Source organism: Zingiber officinale, chromosome 10B (genome assembly GCF_018446385.1).
Source record: "Zingiber officinale cultivar Zhangliang chromosome 10B, Zo_v1.1, whole genome shotgun sequence".
NCBI lineage: Eukaryota > Viridiplantae > Streptophyta > Magnoliopsida > Zingiberales > Zingiberaceae > Zingiber > Zingiber officinale.
The window spans coordinates 50,989,844-51,012,534 of record NC_056005.1 but is presented as its reverse complement, the minus strand read 5'-3'; the positions used below and the strand labels follow the sequence as shown (position 1 = coordinate 51,012,534).

The following is a 22,691-nucleotide window of genomic DNA, read 5'->3' as shown; positions in this document are numbered from 1 at the left end:
GATATCACTGAATAGTTGTTACATTTTTACAAGTGCACGGATACGTCATTTGTAATAAAAGATATCAAACCACAGAGACTAGTTATAAGCACTAGTGATCGCTCATGTAGAATTAGCTAAACTATCAATTGTTGAACATTTACTATCTAGAAAAAAAGAATAAACTTAGAAGAAGGAAAAGAGAACTAGAGTAGTGTTGAATATATCGATTTGGGGAATATTCTAGTAGTTCGATTTCATTGTGGTATTTACTAATGTATAATGGTCTACCAATTTCGTATCTTCAATTAAATGCACTCATAGGAAGTTAGATTTATTATCCCTAAGTATTTAATAGAGATGATTCCTATGAAATCCGAAAACAGTTAACCCCTCTCACAAGGGTACTCGGTAATAGATCATAGGAATATATGTCTAGAAAATAACAGTAAAGATAAAGATAGAAATTAGGTGCGGTTTCCTACTTCCTTATGGAGGAATTGTTTTTCATTTCAAGGGAATGTCTTAGACGTTCGTAAACGGGTTTCCCCTATCACTAGGGCCCCTCGGGTTTACGATCTAAGGCACTTCTACGAGATTAGCAATTTCTACACAAACATTCAATCTAACATGGCAAAACATCTCATCCACATTAGAACGAATAGATACAAAGAAAGTTAATATCATGTAGATAGATAAAAGGTGTAACCATGAGTTTTTGAATCATAACACAACCACAACTACTCCCTTGTACTAGAACAATGAATCTACTCCATGGAGGAAAGAAAAGAATCCAAAGACATCGAGAAATAAAGCAATCAAAACCCAACGAAGAGAAGGAGGGAGAAGAAGGCTTATCCAATGATGTCGAGTAATCCTTGGGTCCAGTACTTCTCTTCCATAGTTAATGGAATGATGAAATCTGTCTCGTATCGTCGAACGGCAGTGGAGGATGACGTGAAATAACACCAAGATATTTATCTCAAGGTCTGCAGCTTCCTCCTTTCCATAAAAGGTTTAAAGCCCCTTTTATAGGTTAGGGCACGGGCCTGGCACGGCCCGTGCCATGGTCATTTGTGATATTCACACGGTCAGCGTTGCCTTGGCTTTGAGTCAAGTGACACTGCCGTATGAGATCCACATGGTCGTGTTCTTCTTTGGATTTGGATGTATTGCATAGTCGTGTGAGATCACATAGTCGTGTGCTTCTTCGGCTCTGGATGGGCGGCATGGCCACGTAGGATCACACGGCCGTGTGCTGCTCCTCCTCTGGACTGGCCACACAACCATGTAGGACCACATGGTCGGTGCTAATATCTTTTGCTAGCTCTCTAGTTTGTCAACGATTGCCTTTTTCACTCCAAAAGTGATTCCAGTAAACATAAATGCACACAAAGAGCAGATCTCTGACATAAAAGAGTAATTATGTTGTAAATATGATAAGGAGTGTAAGAATGAATAAATCAATCATGAATAAAGTGTTAGAGAAGGTGCCCTACAAAGCCAACTGTTGGGTAGGACTTTATGGACTCTTCTAAATAAACAACTTTTACTTTAATATAATTTAATTCAGTTTGGCATTGCTTTATCTTTATACCCATGCAATATGCATAGATAAAGTCCTTAAATATACTATAGTAAGATGTGATGGTACATATGATGGTCATCATGAAATATATCAATATTTATTGTATATTCTAAATTTGTTCCTAGTTAATTGAGTCACTTAATAAATAAGGATAAAAGGCTGCTTAAGCTAGAGACTAGCATCTGTGATGAAGTGTACCATGCTTCATTGGTAAGGACATAAAAATGTTTAAACATACATATGGGTGGTTATCATTTATCGAGTGGATAAATCTTTGATTCTGGTTGTACACTAGTATCCCTTATGACCGAGGACAACTCTGAGACTCTGTATATTGGGTTACACTTTGACTCATTTACCGACACTATTAGGGTCATCAGGTGGTGAGATTGGGTGTAGTAACGAAACATATAGGAGTCAGTGTATTGTAGTTAGGGATTCACCGCACACCTACAGGTCTGGATATCCTATGTAATATATTATTTTATAGTGAATGTAGTATCTAATCAGAACTGTAAGATGTACTTTAGGAAAGGAGTTTCCTAATTACACATGCGATGTCTCTATAAGATATATCACATGGTTGTCGAATCAATATATAATTCTCGATGTACCAATGGTTGTAGATTCGACCGGGATATATGAGATGAAGGGACTAGACTATACGTTAACTATAATCGACTGGTTCTTGCAGGCACTATTTAGTGATACCTAGGGAATTATGGGGTGGTGCTGCTAGACGCTCTTACCATGATTTGTTGGGTGTTAATGAGAATTAGTTCTAACGTCCTATAATTAAGGAGTTAATCATAGGATGGGGCTATTAAGGGTATGCCCGAATAAAGAATAAGTATAATCCTAAATCATAAAAATTGTGAACTCACGGCTAGCTGTATCCCTGAACCATTGAGGGTCACACAAGTATTGGTTTCCCTATTTTCCATTGAGAAAGTCAAATTCAAGTAGTTGAATTTGGCGAATAAAGTTTGATGTAATCAAATAGTGTATTGGCAAATAAAGTTTGATATGATCAAATGTTATATTAATTTCCAATCAATAGAAAAGAAGGAAAGTGGAAGAGTTCCACATATAGTCTATAAATTAGATTTATATTATTATAGTAGTGAGCAAATGCGTTTGTCGTGTCAATGATATTAGATCATTGATATGATTACAATCGACTTGTATTATTAGGTTCTAGGAATATTCTAAAAATCTAATTGATAAAGATGAAAGAGAAATATTGGGCTTTAAAAGTTTAAGCCTAAAAGGAAATACAATACATTAAATGTTACATCATGAAATAAGAAAATAAGATTTTCATTTTAACGTGATGAGACCAAGGAAAGAAAAGAAAAGAAAATAAATTAAATTTTCTTTTCCTTATCCTCCATTTTCCTCCACTCCTCCACTCATCCACGTTTTCCATTTTCTCCTCTCCCTTCACGTTTTTTTTCTTCCTTCTCTTGTTGACTTTTTCACTTGAGAGTTGAGTGGTGAGTCTAAAATACGGCAGCAACAATTTTGACTATAGAGAGAATAGGTTGCTTCTTCCATGGAGAGAAGAGATACAGAAGTCAATTTTTCAGTCTTACAAAAATTCGTACAACATCCACTTCCAAAGTAGAAGATAGAAATCTTCTTATTCTCTTCCATCGAAAAAATTTTAAAAGTCATAGTTCCTTGTTGAGGACTATTAGACAACCCCTTATGAAGGGTAATTGGGTAGCCCCTTCCTCATCTTCGAGGAAGTCGTTTTGATCGTCTCGACGAAAAACGACACTTAATCTCTAGTGCGATAAAGTATTGGAAAGAGGACTCCTATCTAGACGAAGGAAGTACGAGCTCGTGAAAGATCTATTTGGCTACAACCAGAATAGTTGGAGTCATCCCAAACACAGGCTGTTTGGAAGGTATGTTTATACTTGTACTATGATTCATATTTATATTAATGCTTGTTAATAGTTTTATTTATGTTATGCTTAAATGATCTAATATGTTTATTTTAGATAGTTTAGCATGTATAAATAAATGATTAAATTAGTATTATATGAATCAATCACATGATAATGTATCTTTGTTATGCTTTTAGGATCTTACTTATACGGTTAGATTGTAATGCATGCTTAGATAAAGATCATGTTTATGTTTGTTTTAAAATCATACGAACACTCCTTTGATTTAATTCTTAAATCATAAATAAAATTTTAAATTTTCGCTGTGCATAGGAGTTTAGAAATACGATCACCGAATATCGAATTCGGAAACCAACAGTGGCATCCGAGCTAAGTTATCATTGTTTATCGTATGGATTTTAAGACAAAAATAAATATGTTCATGTTAATTAGTTTGCATATTATGGTGAAACATGATTTTACCTATAATAATTGGTTTACCAAAATTGATTATAGATAAATTTATTTATCAATTTAGTTGATAATCTTGTGGTCAAATTTAAATAATTAACCAAAAGCATAAGTTGATCAATTAATTAATTGTTAATTAATTGATATAAATATTTGAAATTATGTATACAATGCAAAAAGGATGATCATATGGCTCTCATTGATTGCTCATCCTTAAAATATAATATATTTGATATATATTATTAGATATATGTATGTATGTTATTCTATAACAATGTTGCTTGAATCTGATAAACATACATAAAACATATTATATCTTCTGAGTGATGATATAAATATATAAATTAAAATCCCTCATTTTGAATTTGATTCAAAATTTATATCAAGCCATAAAGGGAAAAATAAAAGAGTATATGTTTCTCTGTCTTCCATCAACAGTAGTTGCATGATGAATGCTACCCACGGTTGTTGGTTAGTCCTAGAAAAGCGTACCGGTTCCACTGTCACGCCCCAGAGGAGTCTCTGTCCGAAGAAATTTCGGCAGCATCTCCCCTGTACGGCGGACAATATGAAACTTTCTACATATCACATATACATCAGCCACATGCGGCTGAAATGATAACAATAAATAAAAACAAACACCACGCAGTTTATAAAGATATTCAGTAACAATAGGACTCTGACTCGAAATCCACCCTACTCCACTACACTCGTAAAACTCAAATCCAACGAACTCACCTCTTCTGCCGTCCAGGCAGGCACGTAGTAAAATGAAATCCAATATCATATCAAAAATCCATCAAAAGGTGTCACTCCATACAATATCCATAGGAAAAATCCAAAGACAATACTAAAACAAAGTCTGATATAGAAAAAGGCCAAAATAAAACAAATAACGAACTAGTAGAGAACTAGCTCTACGTGCATATGGGGGGCCAGCGACTGGAACTACTCCGGACAGCCTCAACCTGAAAATACCAACAATGGAGGCGGGGTGAGTCCAACACTCAGCAGGTACAACTGATATGCATAATAAAACAAATAACAGACAACACTAATCATGCGTACAGTCCCCTGAATACGAGGAATCAAGGTACAAAGGTAACAGGTCGTCAGACCGAAGAAATCATAATCCTGTATGCATGTCAATCAAATGCATCCATACAAATGCAGCATATAAGTGCAGCAATCACAAACAATAAAATGCAATAAATGCATATGGTGACCGTGCACTCGGACATCACTGCTCCTGACAGTGACTGAGTGGACGGAATGCTGTCGGAGTACTCCTGTCCTCTGGCCCCAAATCATAAACGCTGAGTCTCCTGACCAACGGAGCCAAACAGAGTCCACCATCTGCCGGCTACCACGCTGCTACCCTAAATGCCAACGGAGCCAAACAGAGCGGAACTGACTGCCGGCTACCACGCTGAGTCACCTGACCAACGGAGCCAAACAGCAGAACCGCCACACACCAGCCAGATATACAACTAATCCATGGGTGGTGTGTGCAGTACATGTAACTGGCGATGGGCTCAACCATAGTGGAGCCGACAATCGCACAGCATGCAAACATGATGCATGATACTAAGCATGGCAATCTCATGAATAGCATAGCAAGATCCATACATAAATAAAAGGTGTACCACAAGTCAATGTATCAGATGGAAGGTACACAAACAGATAGGGTATCATATAAACCCTAGGTCCTGAACATGATGTATCACATGGTTGGGTCACTACCGAAAGCATGTATGGTCAGATAAATAATAACATGCAGTGCATAATAAATAAACAAACAACATGTAACAGATCATGTAGTGACCAACCGAATAAAATGGAAACACAATTCTTGCTATATGTTAAACACTTTATCATGCATATCAAAAGACATAAGTCAAAGTACCCGCCTCCAATAGAAAGGTCCAATCCAACATAGATCCTGCGTCAGTCGATACACATACATTTATTTAGCTAGAACTCAATGAATAGCTAAATAAAATCTCAACGACCACTAGGGTAAGATCCTAATCAACCTTCAAAAACATCTCTTCCTAACAAAATCAACAATCCCAAACTTACCTCAAGTCAGCCGCTACTGGAAGTCACAAAGTTTGCTGTCCAACTAGGGTTGTTTACGGCCAGCAAAGATAAATTGCTGCTGGAACAAAACTGATCAAACAGAAGCTCAAGCAATGAAGATCACGGATCATACAACCCCAACTCCAATCAAAGCTAGGGTACAGAGCCTACACTCTGTGATGGATCGAACCTGTGGCCAGCGACAGTGCTAGGGCTCGAGTTCTAGGGCAGAGGAGTAAGGGGCGCAGCCCGCGCGGAGGAGAGGACAGGAATGGACTCGGTCGGCGGTGGCTCTGTGCAGAGCTCGGCGTGTAGAGAAGGCCGGCGGTGCTGAGTAAGTCCAGGCAGAGGATGAGTCGCCGGCACTGCTCAGCGTCGGCGGAGATGCTAGGGCTCGGCGACGGTGCGGAGTGAGTCTAGGGCAGAGGATGGATCGCTGGCAATGGCTTGCGCTCGCCGGCGCGGCGCCGGTTAGGGCACAGAATCGCACAGAGGAGAATGGCACGCAGGCTTCGGAGGGGAAAGAAAAAAAACAAATAAAGAAATTAAAAGAAAAAGGAAATGTAATTATAAACATTTCCTAGCTTAAATGGGTCGCCTAAACAGGCTTTTCCCGGGCCCCGTTTTCATCCCCGTTAACTCGTTCGTACGAGCTCCGAAAAATTCCTGAAAAATTTTCAAAAATTTCGAAAAATTCCTTTATTAATATTCGCCTATTTCCGGTATTTTACATTCTCCCCCACTAATAAAAATTTGATCCCCAAATTTCGTTATCTACCATCAGCAAGTACTGACAACTGATATATAGTATAAATGCTGAACGGTAAATAATTCACATACCTCAAGTGAAAAGATGGGGATATCGAGCTCGGATCGTATCCTCAAGCTCCCAAGTAGCCTTCGCATCCGAAAGATGCTGCTATCCGACTTTAACCAGCCGGATAGTCTTGTTCCGCAACTGACGCTCTTTCCGGTCGATAATCCATATCGGAATCACCTCATAAGTGACGTCAGGCTGAACGGGAACTGAGATATCTCTCAGCACATGTGTCGGGTCAGGTACGTATCTCCTCAGCATAGATACGTGGAATACATCGTGGACGCCTACCAAAGACAACGATAGTGCCAACCGATAAGCTACCTCTCTAATCCTTTCCGAGATCTGGAAAAGTCCAATATATCGCGGAGCTAGCTTACCTTTGAGGTCAATCTCTTCACCCCTTTCGTGGATGAAACTCGTAGAAATACCTGGTCGCAAATGGAGAACTCTAAGGGTCTCCGACTCCGGTCAGCATAACACTTCTGGCAGTCTTATGCCTCTGACATCCTCTGTCTGATAATATGGACCACTTTGCCTCACGTTGAGCTCTATGAGGTCTCAACAACTGGGTCTCTCGGATTCTCGTCCTGATCGATGACTGAGGAACTATGGTAACAAGAATATCCTGCTCTGTCTGTCCCTGCTCCTCAATGTCTAACTCAGAGAAATCCTGAATCAAATCTCTCTGGACCTCTAGCTAAGTGCATCGGTAACCACATTAGCTTTTCCCAGGTGATAGCTAATGGTACAATCATAATACTTCAGGAACTCCATCTATCTCCTCGGTCGAAGATTAAGTTCCTTCTGAGTGAACAGATATTTGAGACTCCGATGGTCAGTGAGAATCTCAATGTAATATCATACAGGTACTGCCGGCAAATCTTCAGGGCAAAAAATAACAGCGGCCAACTCCAGATCATGAACTGCGTATTTTCTTCTCGGGCTCCCTCAACTATCGAGAAGCATATAAGAATACTCTACCGTGCTGCACCAGAACAGCACCCATACCCTGTAGAAACAAAAAGCCGACACTAGTCTCCGCTTCAGCTCTTAGAAGCTGATCTTGAAATCCTCAGTCTAAATAAACTTCACGCCTTTCATGGTCAGGCGTGCAAGTGACATAGCAATCCGTGAGAAACCCTCAACGTATCTCCGGAAATATCGGCCAAACAAAGGAGGTTGCAAGCCTCTTCTATTGACTCCGTCTACTCCCGACGGTAACAATCTCGATCTCATGTGGAACCACGGTATACTTCTATTGGTGACTGTGTGGCTCAAGCATCTCACATAAGACAATCCAAACCAGCACTACTGATAATCACATATAGATGTTCTCGTCGAATCATCTCTAGATCTATGCAAAGGTAGTGTACGTGACTCACCTCGGATCCGTAATAGATCACAACATCGTCCACAAAGATAATGGAAACCTATCCAAACATCCTCGACATACCAAGATCATCGAGTCCCTGAAAACATCTAAGGCACTGTAAGCCTATATGGCAAAAACCAAGACACATAATGTCCGTATCACAGACATTCCTATCCATAAGATCTCCAATAATAAATCGAAAAATCTGATCATCAATAACATAAATCACCAAAGAATAAATCCTCCAGAGTGAGAGCAACGCTCCATCACAGGAAACACCACATATGTGGGAGCAACGCTCTACCACAAGAAATCCTCAACATGTGGAAGCAACACTCCACCACAAATAATCTGAAATATGTATCTGCAATAAATATAGGAGCAATGCTCCACCACAAAACAATACCCAAGTACCCCAAGGCACCTAACTATCCAGCTAGAGACTGTACAAGATCTCTCTACCACAATTCGCTGTGGTTAGCCTAGGATATAACCACCTAGTAACTAATCAAATCCATCATCAACTCTATCAGCATCCTAGTGGGTCATCCACTGATAGGAAAATTAGTTGATGAGTTAATTCAACAAATGACATAATGCAGTCACTCCACATTCTGCATTCAGTATAAGTAGAATCATCATACTGCTACCAATGTATACACCTAGCACACATGCTCACACAACATATGTATGATCAACAAAATCCTCCAATTATTATACACCAAACATACTCACACCTCAGGTATATTCAGTATGATACCTCCAACAATACATACCGAACACGTGTGCAAAATCAATGTAGGTAAAATCAATAATACACCTCAAACAACACCCACATGACATATCTTCACCTATGCCCAGAGTATAACCAACATATACTTCCAATAAAGCATACTAAACTCAGGTGCACTCACAAATCAAACATATCAAAAAGTTACCTCAGATACCACACCAAACACATATGTTCATATCCCAACTCAGATTAAATCGACAAAATGCCTCCATCAAAACACCACCGATGTACTTATACTACATCTTGGATTTAATCAACAAGATATCTTCAATAATACCTCCAGATACATACACCGAACTACATATATATGATCCACAAGGAACTTCCAAACCATATCAGAACATGGATACATATACTACTTGCAAATGGACCGGCTACCACAGGACTCCTACAACCCAAAACAATCATGATATACATGGAAAATCAGCATACCAGCTCAATCAAAGAGACCAACCTTATGCTACCAACACTCATGGGTTACCGGTATATCTAAACAAAATTCATGCATATGTATCAAGCATGAATACATCAATCAAAAGCAACCCAAAATAAAGCAGTCTAATCATCCAGTAACAACCCTGCTCTAGGTTCAAAAGAACTGGTATCGGACAAGAAAGATATACACACCGTGGAATAACATTGCCAGTCAATGTCATACACTACCAAGACTATATCCAATGGGAAAAATTTTATCCTCATAAATCCAAAATGTACTCTCCCAGTATACACTAGTAACCATTGTATCCCATAAGTGTTAAGCAATTAACTCTACACTCCCTTACATCAGCGGGGTCACATATCCCAAAGCACCCACTATGTAACGACCCAAATTTCCTCATTTTGAGCCCAGAAATAATTAAAAAATATTTAGAAATGTTATAGAAATATTCTAGAGATTTTTAGAAATTTTTAGAGTATTTTTATGTAATTTTTGGAGGTCGTTTGGTATTTTTACTAAACAAACGAAGTTTTGAAAAAAAAATGTCCAAGCTGAGATTTGAACCAGCAACCTCTGATCTGGGCAAAACTCGGCTAACCAAGTGGGCCGGCGGTTATTGCTGATCAAATAATGGGCGAAATCATATTTAAGGGATAGTAGATATAGAAATATCTTAAGTTTATAAAATGTTGTGGAAAAATGTTTCGGCCGAGGTTCGAACCCTCGACCTCGGACCCGAAGCAAAGATTTAAGCAGAGCGGCTGACCAAGTGTGCTAGCGATCATTTGTTATTAAGGAAGAAGAAAAATTCCATTTAAGCTATAGTTGGAAATGAAAATAAGCTTGAGTATAAGTTTTAAATCCTTTTACCTAAACCTAAAATTTCTCTCGAAATTCCCTTTCTTCTCTCACGCTCACGACGCCGCGCGATGGCTCTCGCTCGGGTGGAAACGAAGACGACTTAGGGCTCCACTCCGGCGGCTGGCGAGCGCCCTCCTCCGCGAGTCCTTCACGGATCCGAGGCCCTCTCGGCACGGTGACTGCGCGGGCACAAGAAGAGGCCGGAAGCTTGCAAGCACCCGGAACCCTAGCAGCCTCTCCCTCTTGGCAGTAGGTCCAAGAAAGCATGGTAAGTTGCTACTCACCTGCGGTAAGAGTTGCTCCGATTTTTGATTTGGTGTTTTCTTGTTTTCTTGAGTTTTACCGTGACTTTCTCCCTTATTGCAGTTGTAAAGATTGAGTTAGCCATAGAACCCTAGTTTTTCAGATTTAAAGCTTTGTATTCTGCTTAAGTCTTGTTGAGGGATTCGGATTTACAAGTGGGGTTCTGTTTGCGTTTTTCATGGCTTTCACATGGCTAAGAACGAGTTTGAATTTGATTTCTTTCATGTTGTTGAGGCTGGGAGATTTCTGCATGATACCTTTTTGATCAAGTGCCTGATCAGGAAGTTATTCGGAGGATTGAATGGTGTTTTGAGTTCAGTGGAGCTTTGAATTTTAAGGTTGATTTGCTTTCTTGGGGTTCCGATTGGTTTTGTGTTCCTGAACTGTTATGGGATACAGGTTAAGTACAGAAGTTGAGTTGATCTTTCTGGAGTGGCATAAATTTTGATTGAATTTGTTTACTCTTGATGTAATATGGATTTGGACAGATTATGGTAGAGTGAATCCTTGATATCTCCGTATCACTAAATAGCTAAAGTTTTCCAAAGGTTTAGGATCAAATCTGTTTGGTTTATCTCTTTTGTTATTGTACAATTTTGAAGTGTAAGTTTACTTGATGACCAAGGAATTCAATGAGCTTGTCTTGTTATGTGGAAGATTCAATTAGATCTCTAGTAGCTTAATCTAGTTCTTTTATTTTAGTTTTAGTGCATGAGTGCTTGATTGCTTCTCTTTGGTTTCCGAGCATGATGCTTAGATTGTACCGATTTTGGATTTTTGATTGGTAACCAGTTAGATTGATTTGTGAAGCCTATTCTGCATAGGAGATGTGGAAATATGGAACAATTAGAAATATAGTCTACACTCTATTATGCATGAACAGATTTCATATTCACTAAGTACCGTATGCCATATATGAATGTAGATAGAGAAAAGTACAGATAACATGCTTGATATTCTATACCATTTGATAGTTGTAGACTTTTAAGGTGAAGTAGTATCTAATTGCTGGAATTATTTTGTTATTATACCGTGAGTTAATCTTGTGTAGTATTGGATTCATTGGAGTGAGTTTTTAAAGGAAGATAAGAAGGGGTTTTAATGGATTTGGCATATAGTTGGGTTTAATTACTGATTTAAAGTTATTCAAGTTTGATTCTTTAAGTTTCAATTCAGCAAGTTGACTTCTTGAGGTTCAATTCAGCAAGATTAATTCCTTGCATTCAGTTCTAGTGTTGTAGCATTTGTGCATTGCTTGTACATTGAAAGTGTTTGTAGAAGCATGAAGGTTAATTCCATAAGCCAGAACAACCTTATAGTTAGCGTGACAGATGGGGGTTCTTTGGAAATTAAAGAGTATGAATAGCTTTAAGTCAACATTTAGTTTAGTTCTTTTGCAAAGGTTATTAGGCATGGACAACCGGCCTTCTCTTTTAGCTTTGCAGTTTTATTTCCTTTGCAAATCAGTGAGCTTGAATGGTCTATTTTAATGTATGCAAATCTTAGATTTCCTTGTTATTGGACAGCATGTATAGTTAGTTGCAATTCCTTATGTTCACAGCAAGTCTTAATGAATTGAACTTGTTTTATGCAACTCTAGAATCTATATGTACATATGATATTCTACTTAATCCTTTTAGGGATTCATGAGAAGTTATAAGTAAAGTAAAGACCAAGGTCTGAAGGAGAAAAAGATAAATATTTTAAAGTATAAGAAGTATAAGTTTTATAGAGTTTCAAGTTCTAACCAGTTAGACCCTTTTGTTATCAATTGTTTAACATGCTATTAGATTCTTTGTTAGTGATCCTTTAACCTGCAGTTATAGTTTTAAGTTTAGCATGTTAGTTTCAGATTTCATGAAAACATTTCAGACTCTTTTATTCCAAGTATATAGTTAGATTTTTCTTTAAGTTTTTAGTTTCCCTTTATTTTGCTATTAGGCAATGAACATAGAATGGCTTGGATTAAGTATTAGTTTATTAGGCTAATTGGAGGTTGATCCGGCAGTGATTTTAGTTTATTTTATGATGAAGTAGATGGTGTAATCTCTTTAGTGCAGAAGTGTGGATGAAGAGTGAAGATGAGCATATGTAATATGTTGATTTGGTGAGTATCATGTATTAAACTAAAGATGATTTGAATTGAGGTAATGAATTTAACAGGTGAGAAGTATGAGAATAATTTAGATATGCTACTTCCATTCGAGTATACAGATTTGAGGTTCTGAACATGAGATTTAGATAATTTTCTTATGTTAAATCTAAGCATGAGGTTTAGATAATTTGCTTACATTAAATCTGAGCATGAGGTTTAGATAAATTGCTTATGTTGAATCTGAGTTTGAGGTTTAGTTATGCTACTTCTATTCAAGTATATGGATAACATCTGTGCTTGGCTGATTCTGGAATTTTAAATGGATTACGAGTTATAATATCTTTATTGAGTGAATTCCAGATAAGCTGTGTATTAGTCATATTATGGAAAGGAAGTTTGAGAGACGATGAAAATCTGTACTAGCCAGAATATGTTTCTTTTGTTAAGTTTCTTTGCAGAATTTCTGTTAAACAAGTGCAGATTTTGTTAAGCTAGTATGCATATTTCTGTTAAGCTATTATACAGATTTTTATCAAGCTACTATGCAGATTTCTGTTAAGCATTTGTGCAGATTTTTAATAAGTATTGTATGTGCAGATTTCTTTTGTATTTTATGCATGGTTATGTGTTACATAGTTAGTTTCATTCATAGATGCATACGAAAGTACCCTAACAGTGTTTTGGGTTTAAGAAAAAGTATAAGAAAGATAAAGAAAAGTATTATCAAGATAAAGAAATGAAAGAAAAGGCCAAGGCCTTAAGTAGATCCCAAAGTCAAGACTTTAGGGATTTTAGCACACAAGGTGTCTATTAAAATGCCAAGGCATTTAAAGAAGAAGTAATTAAGATTATAAGTATTTTACTTTTAAGAAGAGGCTAGTACCCGACTTCACAAGGTTGTCGTTAAACAAATCCAGGTGTCCAATTCCAAGGTCTTGGCCCTGGTAGACGGTCCGCTTAATTGGTGGCTCGCTACCCCAACCTATTAAAAGCAAGTACATATGCCGGGCCCAAGAAGAAGTTGATTATTATTTTGAAGTATTAAAAGTATAAGCTTTTGAACAAGTAAAATAAGTTTCACATAAGTATTAAAGAATAAGGCTTTAAGCAAGTGAAATAAGATACAGAAGGTGTTTAGAATTCAGTAAGTTAAGTTCTTTATGCAAGCATGATAGTATAGACTTGCCTTACATGTTTAGCCTTTCAGTATGTTTCTTTACTAATAGAAGAGCATGAGTTAGTTTACTGTTCTTTGCTATTTATGAGCATGATTAGCTATACATGTTTAGTATTTCAGTTAGTATGATTCCTTTGCTATGTATGAGCATGAGTAGCTTTACATGTTAGCATTCAGTTTTAGCATGTTTTCATTTATATACATGCATATCGAGATTTTGTGAGTTAGATAGCGCTTACTAAGCAAATTTTGCTTATAGATTGCAGATACAGGAAAGGAAAAGATATAGAAAGGAAGGCGACAAGGAGGTGTTTGAAGGATGTGTGATGCCAGGACTATGGAAGCCTTGGGACTAGGAAAGAAGTTTTATTTTAGTCTCCATTGTCTTTTGCTATGATAGGAGTATTTGAGATAACATTTGTTATTTTGATGTGATTAGGACATAGTAGAAGAATTGTGATATGGTGTGATGAGTTGTGGTATTGTTTCCTTTATTTTGGATTTATTATACTGCATGGTTGATTGATGTGTGATCCAGCCGCTTGTGGCTGTGTATATTATGTCATGTATTAATGATTATGGTCACCGGTACAGGGGAGATTCTGTCGAAATTTTTCGGTAGGATTTCTTCGAGGATTTTTAATTATACCGGTTAAGTAGAGTTAGTAGATAAGTAACGGTCATCCTTAGAGAGTAGTAGTAGTAAGAAGGGTGGTCGTTACACACTAAGTTATCCCACCAGGTATATACAATTCACGGTCAAAATCTTCATGGAATAAGATACATCGATCCTTTATAACCTATCCAAGCCGATAATGATATATGGCTAAATCAGTCCTTTCCACGCCAGTACAAAACATGTACTCAAATGTGCTCTAAATATATAACTAAGCACAAATAACCTAAAGGTTCGAACCTCTAAAAATAGAGTATAGCAATCCTCTACTGATCAACCAACAAAACTAAATCATTCATCTACTAACTAATCAAGAATACCTTAATCCTCCACAAGCAACTAAGGTATATCAAACCACAACTACCCAACTCGACAAACATAAATTAGTCTTCTACTGACCGATTTAACAAGAGTAAATCAATATTTACTGACGAAAATTAACTAAGATAAAATGGTATACAACGTTGTCAAATAACTAAATCAGTTCATGGGTCAATTCAACACTAATTACATCAACTCAAACTAGAAAATGTCAACCCACATAATATCATATGTATAAATGTGTATGACCCAAAAGACAAAAGTCAGAATTTAATAACATCAAAACACTCTCATTTTTTTTTATCCTCAAAAATATCAGCCCACATACTATCAGATGAATAAATCTCTACTCCCCATGAGAGCTAATTAGCATTCAAAACATCAAATCATTATTTATCCACATAGTCCAATATCAGAGGAAGCAAATATCAATTTTATCATCCTGTTAACTAACCACAACTAACCAGATTTATTAAAATCTCATAGGTACACTCAACCGTAAACTCTCTAGCACCCGATCTATATCTGATCACCAACTATAATCATCAAACCTGTGAATATCATAAATGACACTCACTATATCACCATCAATGACAACCCAAATATAAATCATCAAATTAGTTATCCACTAATAGATCATCAAAACAAATATCTAGTATTTGATCATCAGACAACCACATAATATTTACTCTCATAAACCATAAGAAATCAACATATCACAATATCTGATCTCACAAAATCCCTCAACCTCAAACCATTCTCAATAATGATCAAACATGGTAACTCCCAATGACCAATTCCCATCGTATCGGGTACCCAAATATCCAAAAGGTATGAGTATAAAAACTCTACTGGCTAAGTCAACAGGAGTCTATAGGTATCATCCACTACCCAGCTAACAATAGCAGAGGCTGGTATGTGGTAACAGAATCTAAAACTACTGATGGTATGATAAGAAAAATCACCAGAGACTATAATCCTTGATCTCTATTAAGGTCAACCATGCTCAATGGCTAACTCATCACATGTAATATGTGCTACTACAACTAAACAGGTACTACATAAAGAATGCTAATACCTATCATAAACTATAAAATTAAACATCATACCTATATGCCGTCTGGAGATGTTCCATCGCTGTCCAGTCCCCAAAATGACCTCGGAATTCCGTACGAGAAAAAAACAAACACCGGAAATCCATATAAATCCAAAACGGAAGTCCATAACATAATCGAAACGGACAAATCCGTGCAACCGAAAATAACTGCCCACACCAATAAGTCTCGCAACTAGGGCAAGTATAAAAATATCCAAAATACCAAAAGCAAGTATCACACCCTGCTCTGATACCAATGAATTGGTATCGGATAAATCTCGAAAATCCAACACACGGAAATCCAACAAATATCGCCAAACGATACCATATTAATTGGTATCAGGTTATATCAACTATCCAAAATACGAAAACAAAGATCGTAAAACTTAAGCTCTCAAAATCCGAACACAAAGCAAGTATACCGCCCGACACACTAATTGTCACGCCCAGAGGAGTCTCGTCCAAGAAATTTGACCTCACTGTAGGACAATATGAAACTTTCTACATATCACATATACATCAGCCACAGGATAACAACAATAAATAAAAACAAACACCACGCAGTTTATAAAGATATTCAGTAACAATAGGACTCTGACTCGAAATCCACCCTACTCCACTACACTCGTAAAACTCAAATCCAACGAACTCACCTCTTCTGTTGTCCAGGCAGGCACGTAGTAAAATGAAATCCAATATCATATCAAAAATCCATCAAAAGGTGTCACTCCATACAATATCCATAGGAAAAATCCAAAGACAATACTAAAACAAAGTCTGATATAGAAAAAGGCCAAAATAAAACAAATAACGAACTAGTAGAGAACTAGCTCTACGTGCATATGGGGGGCCAGCGACTGGAACTGCTCCGGACAGCTTCAACCTGAAAATACCAACAACACTAATCATGCGTACAGTCTCCTGAATACGAGAAGGAATAAATGTAACTGAAATGAAATCAGGAGATAACTGTACTAACCGGAATCAAGGTACAAAGGTAACAGGTCGTCAGACCGAAGAAATCATAATCCTGTATGCATGTCAATCAAATGCATCCATACAAATGCAGCATATAAGTGCAGCAATCACAAACAATAAAATGCAATAAATGCATATGGTAACCGTGCACTCGGACATCACTGCTCCAGATTGAGTGGACGAATGGTGAGTACTCGCCCTCCGCCCCAAATCATAAATGGGGAGCTCAATGCTCTCATCTCCCCACAATGACACGCTGAGTCTCCTGACCAACGGAGCCAAACAGAGTCCACCATCTGCTGGCTACCACGCTGCTACCCTAAATGCCAACGGAGCCAAACAGAGCGGAACTGACTGCCGGTTACCACGCTGAGTCCTCAGACCAACGGAGCCAAACAGCAGAACCGCCACACACCAGCCAGATATACAACTAATCCATGGGTGGTGTGTGCAGTACATGTAACTGGCGATGGGGTCAACCATAGTGGAGCCGACAATCGCACAGCATGCAAACATGATGCATGATACTAAGCATGACAATCTCATGAATAGCATAGCAAGATCCATACATAAATAAAAGGTGTACCACAAGTCAATGTATCATATGGAAGGTACACAAACAGATTGGGTATCATATAAACCCTAGGTCCTGAACATGATGTATCACATGGTTGGGTCACTACCGAAAGCATGTATGGTCAGATAAATAATAACATGCAGTGCATAATAAATAAACAAACAACATGTACCAGATTATGTAGTGACCAACCGAATCAAGTGGAAACACAATTCTTGCTATATGTTAAACACTTTATCATGCATATCAAAAGACATAAGTCAAAGTACCCGCCTCCGAAAATAGAAAGGTCCAATCCGACGTCGAGATGCTCGTCTCGCGTCAAAGTCCTGCATCAGTCGATACACATACATTTATTTAGCTAGAACTCAATGAATAGCTAAATAAAATCTCAACGACCACTAGGGTAAGATCCTAATCAACCTTCAAAAGCATCTCTTCCTAACAAAATCAAAAATCCCAAACTTACCTCAAGTCAGCCGCTACTAGAAGTCACAAAGTTTGCTGTCCAACTAGGGTTGTTTACGGCCAGCAAAGATAAATTGCTGCTGGAACAAAACTGATCAAACAGAAGCTCAAGCAATGAAGATCACAGATCATACAACCCCAACTCCAATCAAAGCTAGGGTATAGAGCCTACACTCTGTGATGGATCGAACCGGTGCTAGGTCCAGAGATGTCGGCGCTCAGTGGCTGGCACAGAGGTGGTGGCAACCGGCGCTAGGGCAGAACAGTCTCAGTCGACAGCAGCGGCTCGAGTTCTAGGGCAGAGGAGTAAGGGGCGCAGCCCGCGCGGAGGAGAGGACAGGAATGGGCTCGGTCGGCGGTGGCTCTGTGCAGAGCTCGGCGTGTAGAGGGCCGGCACTGCTCGGCGTCGGCGGAGATGCTAGGGCTCGGCGACGGTGCGGAGTGAGTCTAGGGCAGAGGATGGATCGCCGGCAATGGCTTGCGCTCGCCGGCGCTTGGGCAAGGCCGGAGGAGAAGAGAAGAGGCTCGGGAGAGGAGGAAGAAGGACTCGTGCGGCGCCGGTTAGGGCACAGAATCGCACAGAGGAGAATGGCACGCAGGCTTCGGCGGGGAAAGAAAAAAAAAACAAATAAAGAAATTAAAAGAAAAAGGAAATGTAATTATAAACATTTCCTAGCTTAAATGGGTCGCCTAAACAGGCGTTTCCCGGGCCCCGTTTTCATCCCCGTTAACTTGTTCGTACGAGCTCCGAAAAATTCCTGAAAAATTTTCAAAAATTTCGGAAAATTCCATTATTAATATTCGCCTATTTCCGGTATTTTACATCCACTGTACAAAATTTTTTTGTACAAGTGTCGAACCTTTCCTTAAATAACCTATTGTGTTCTTTAGAAGTTAAATTAGGAATCGCAGACGGAACTTAACATCATTGATTCCAAATTTAACTTATCTGTTCTTAATGGTTTAGATTTGAATCGCAAGCGGAACTTAACACTATTGATTCAAATCTACCTAAGTTATTAATTCCATTAAATATTAATTTCCAAAATTGACTTCCAGAACTGCATGGCGAGGCACATGGCCTTCTTGGATATGGGAGCAACCACCACCGCCTAGGCAAAGCCTTTTAAGGAATGCTAATATTTAATTTCCTTAAATAACTCTAGGTTAACCAAAAAGAACAATCGAATCACAAATTCGAAAAAGAAGAAAACACAAACTCGAAAAAACTTATTCGAAAAACTAGATCTAATTGTCTATTGTATTTAGAATTCTTATAAAGAAAATAACTAGTATGATGCGGAAGAAAACTACTAGTTATACCTTCTCTTTGTAAGCTAACGACCTCAAGATCTTCTGCCGTATTCCTCGCCTCGCCTTGGATGTCATGTGGGTGACGATCCTCCAAGATGAACACCACCCAAAAGCTTTTTCCTCTTCTTCTAAAATCCGGCCACCAACACCACCAAGGAGAAGAGAGCAAAAGGGGAAAGAGAAGGGAGAGAGGGGCCGACCACTTGAGATCTCCAAGCAAAACAATAAGAGTTGTGTCTCATGAAGCCCCCTCACCCCTTCTTTTATATTAGTTGCCCAAAGAAAATAAGGGAAGAATTTTTACAAAAATTAAAATCTTCCTCTAATTTTCATTTTCCCTTTTAATTTTTCCTTTTCTTTCCTCTTGATTGAATCAATCACCAACATTAATTTTTTTTTGATGATTTTTTTTATTTAATTATGGCGGACCCCTTGCTTGGGCACCAAGCAAGGTGGTCGACCACCTCATCAAGAGAAAAGGAAATATATTTTTTTTAAAATTTTACAAGAAGAAATCTTCTTATAAAATTTACAAGCTCTCTTTCCTAAAGTAGGAGTTAAAAAAAGAAAGTTCTAAAAATTAAAACCATGTTTTAAAATTTAAAACTTCTCTTATAAAATTTTCTTTTTTTAACATGATAGAAAATTTTAATTTTAAAACTTATCTTCCTTTTTTTCTTAAACCATGAGGATGGTTAAAAAATGAAAGTTTTAAAACTTTTAAAATTCTTTATTAAAACATGTGGCCAAATTCAAATAAGGAAAGTTTTTAAAATTAAAATCTCTCTTTTAAAACTTATAGTTTTCTACAAAGAGAATATTTTAAAAATTCAAAAACAACCCTCCTTGTTTGAATATTGTGGTTGGCCCCTTCATGCTTGGTCACCAAGCAAAGGGCCGGACCCTATAGAAGAGGATGTTGTTGGCCCTTGCTTGGTCACCAAGCATAGGACCGGCCCACTTCTTGGACACCAAGAAGAGCCTTACATTTGGATGGACATAGGCTATAATGAGGCTACGACAGGGACCTAGAGGAGAAATTGGTTTTGGCCTTCCGATGAGCTTGAGTATCCCGTGTTCGCCCCGAACACATAACTCAAGTTCATCGATAATAACTCATTCCACTAGAGAGTTATTATCGCACTACCGCACTAATCCCAAATTACATTATGGGCTCATTCTTATCATGAGTGTGTTAGTCTCCCTGTGTTTAAGACTACGAATGTCTACTAATTAAGTAAGTTACTGACAACTCACTTAATTAATATCTAGCTCCAAGAGTAGTACCACTCAACTTCATTGTCATGTCGGACTAAGTCCACCTGCAGGGTTTAACATGGCAATCCTTATGAGCTCCTCTTGGAGACATTCTCAACCTAGATAACTAGGACACAGATTCCTTCTATAATCAACAACACACACTATAAGTAATATCATTTCCCAACTTATCGGGCATATTGATTTATCAAGCTAAACCTCACCCTTTGATAAGTCAAAGAAATAAATATTAAATATATGTGCTTGTTATTATATTAGAATTAAGAGCACACACTTCCATAATAACTAAGGTCTAGTTTTTTACTAGGTCAGTACAAAAGGAACTTACCTAAATGGTCCTACTCAATACACTTAAAGTGTATCAGTGTAATTTATTAGTCAAGATAAACTAATACTTAATTACACTACCACTATTCTGATGGTTTGTTCCTTTCCATCTTAGTCATGTGCAACTGTTTATAATTTATAGAGAACCGACAACATGATCTTCTGAGTGTGACACCACACTCCATGTTATCTACTATATAAATTAATTGAACAATTACATTTAACAAATAAATACAGATATTGACCAATGTGATTCTTTTATTTCATAAATAAATGTTTACAAAAGCTAGACTTTTAGTATACACTCCAACAACGGTCAGTGTCTGGCTCATATCATTGGGGAGGCCTAAACGTCGGAAAGCTATGTCTTCCACTGACATAAATGATATGGATTTGGTGGAACTCCCATGACTTCGGCTCATATCATTAAGGGAACGCATGGCGACCGCCCATTACAATCTAACATTGATGGGTCAACTTGACACGCAAAGATAATTGGCGTCATATTATTGGGCCCTTATCAAACGTAAGGAGAATTACATAGAGGTTGCATATGATGTAATTGGGTTCTACCTTTTGGAAATTATGATTGGCTAATATCATTTAGGGATCACAATTGGCTAATTGGGCTCTATGTACTCACTAAGGAAATATAATTTCCCGTTTCCATTAGAGGGTGACGGAAATGTCAAAAATAGTGGGAGGTAATTCAAAATATAAAGGTCTATATATTTTATCTTATGAATTATTTAAAATAATTAGTAATATTAATTATCTATTTTCATTTCAGTATATTTTCGATATGGCATCTCGAAATCCACTATCTGTGATACTTGATCAAAATAAATTGACTGGACCTAACTATTCTGACTGGCTAAGAAATTTAAAGATTGTTCTGGTATCTAAAAAGATTACATATACATTGGATAAGGCATCTCCAAAAGAGGCTCCTGTTAATGCCACCCCTGATGAGATGGAAAAGCTTGAAAAATGGTCGGACCATAATCTTCAAGCAAGATGTTATATGTTGGCTTCAATGTCAAATGAACTACAAAGACGGTTTGAGGAGACTGTGGAGGCTAAAGATATTCACATACGCCTACAAGAGTTGTATGGTGCATAGACTCGTTCAGTCAGGCACACGACTGTCAAGGTGCTCATGACGGCTCGTATGAGAGATGGGGCTTAGGTCCATGAGCATCGAGTTAAGATGATTATGCTTAATAAAAAGTTGGTGAACCTTGACTTGGTTATTCCACACGAGCTATCGACAGACATCATATTATTGTCTCTCCCCTCCTCATTTGATAATTTTGTGGTTAACTTCTGTAACGACCCAATTTTCCCTATTTCAAGTTCTAAAAGTCCATAAAAATATTTAGAAATACTTTTAAATATTCTAGAGATTTTTAAGAATTTTTAGAGTATTTTTACGTAATTTTTGGAGGTCGTTTAGTAGGGTTACAAAAAGAAAGAAGTTTAAAAAAAAATGTTGAAGGTGAGATTCGAACCCACGACCTCGGGTCGGAGTGACCCAAGCAAAACCGGCCCAACCAATTGTGCTAGCGGGCGTTCCTTATTAAAGAAGGGGAAATATTCTAGTTAAGCAGTAGTTAATGATTAGGGAATAAATAGGAAGAAAAATGGTTGCAGCCGAGACTCGAACCCGTGAGCTGCGCCTTAAGCAAAACGCAGCCAACCAACTGTGCCAGTGGCTGTTGTTAATTAAGGAAAGAACGGATTATATTTAAGGTATAGTATTTAATAAAATAACCCTAGGT

General features: G+C 37.8%; 1 protein-coding gene across 1 annotated transcript; it reads left to right on the top strand.

The window, feature by feature from the left end:
• Window positions 1-21,712: 21,712 nt before the first annotated feature.
• Window positions 21,713-22,033, top strand: LOC122029132. Its single transcript, XM_042588082.1, has one exon. The coding sequence runs from the start codon at window positions 21,713-21,715 to the stop codon at window positions 22,031-22,033; it is 321 nt and encodes a 106-aa protein (XP_042444016.1).
• Window positions 22,034-22,691: the final 658 nt, after the last annotated feature.

Coding starts and splice junctions, on each gene's coding strand:
- LOC122029132 (XM_042588082.1), top strand. CDS start 21,713: ATGGCATCTCGAAATCCACTATCTGTGATACTTGATCAAAATAAATTG.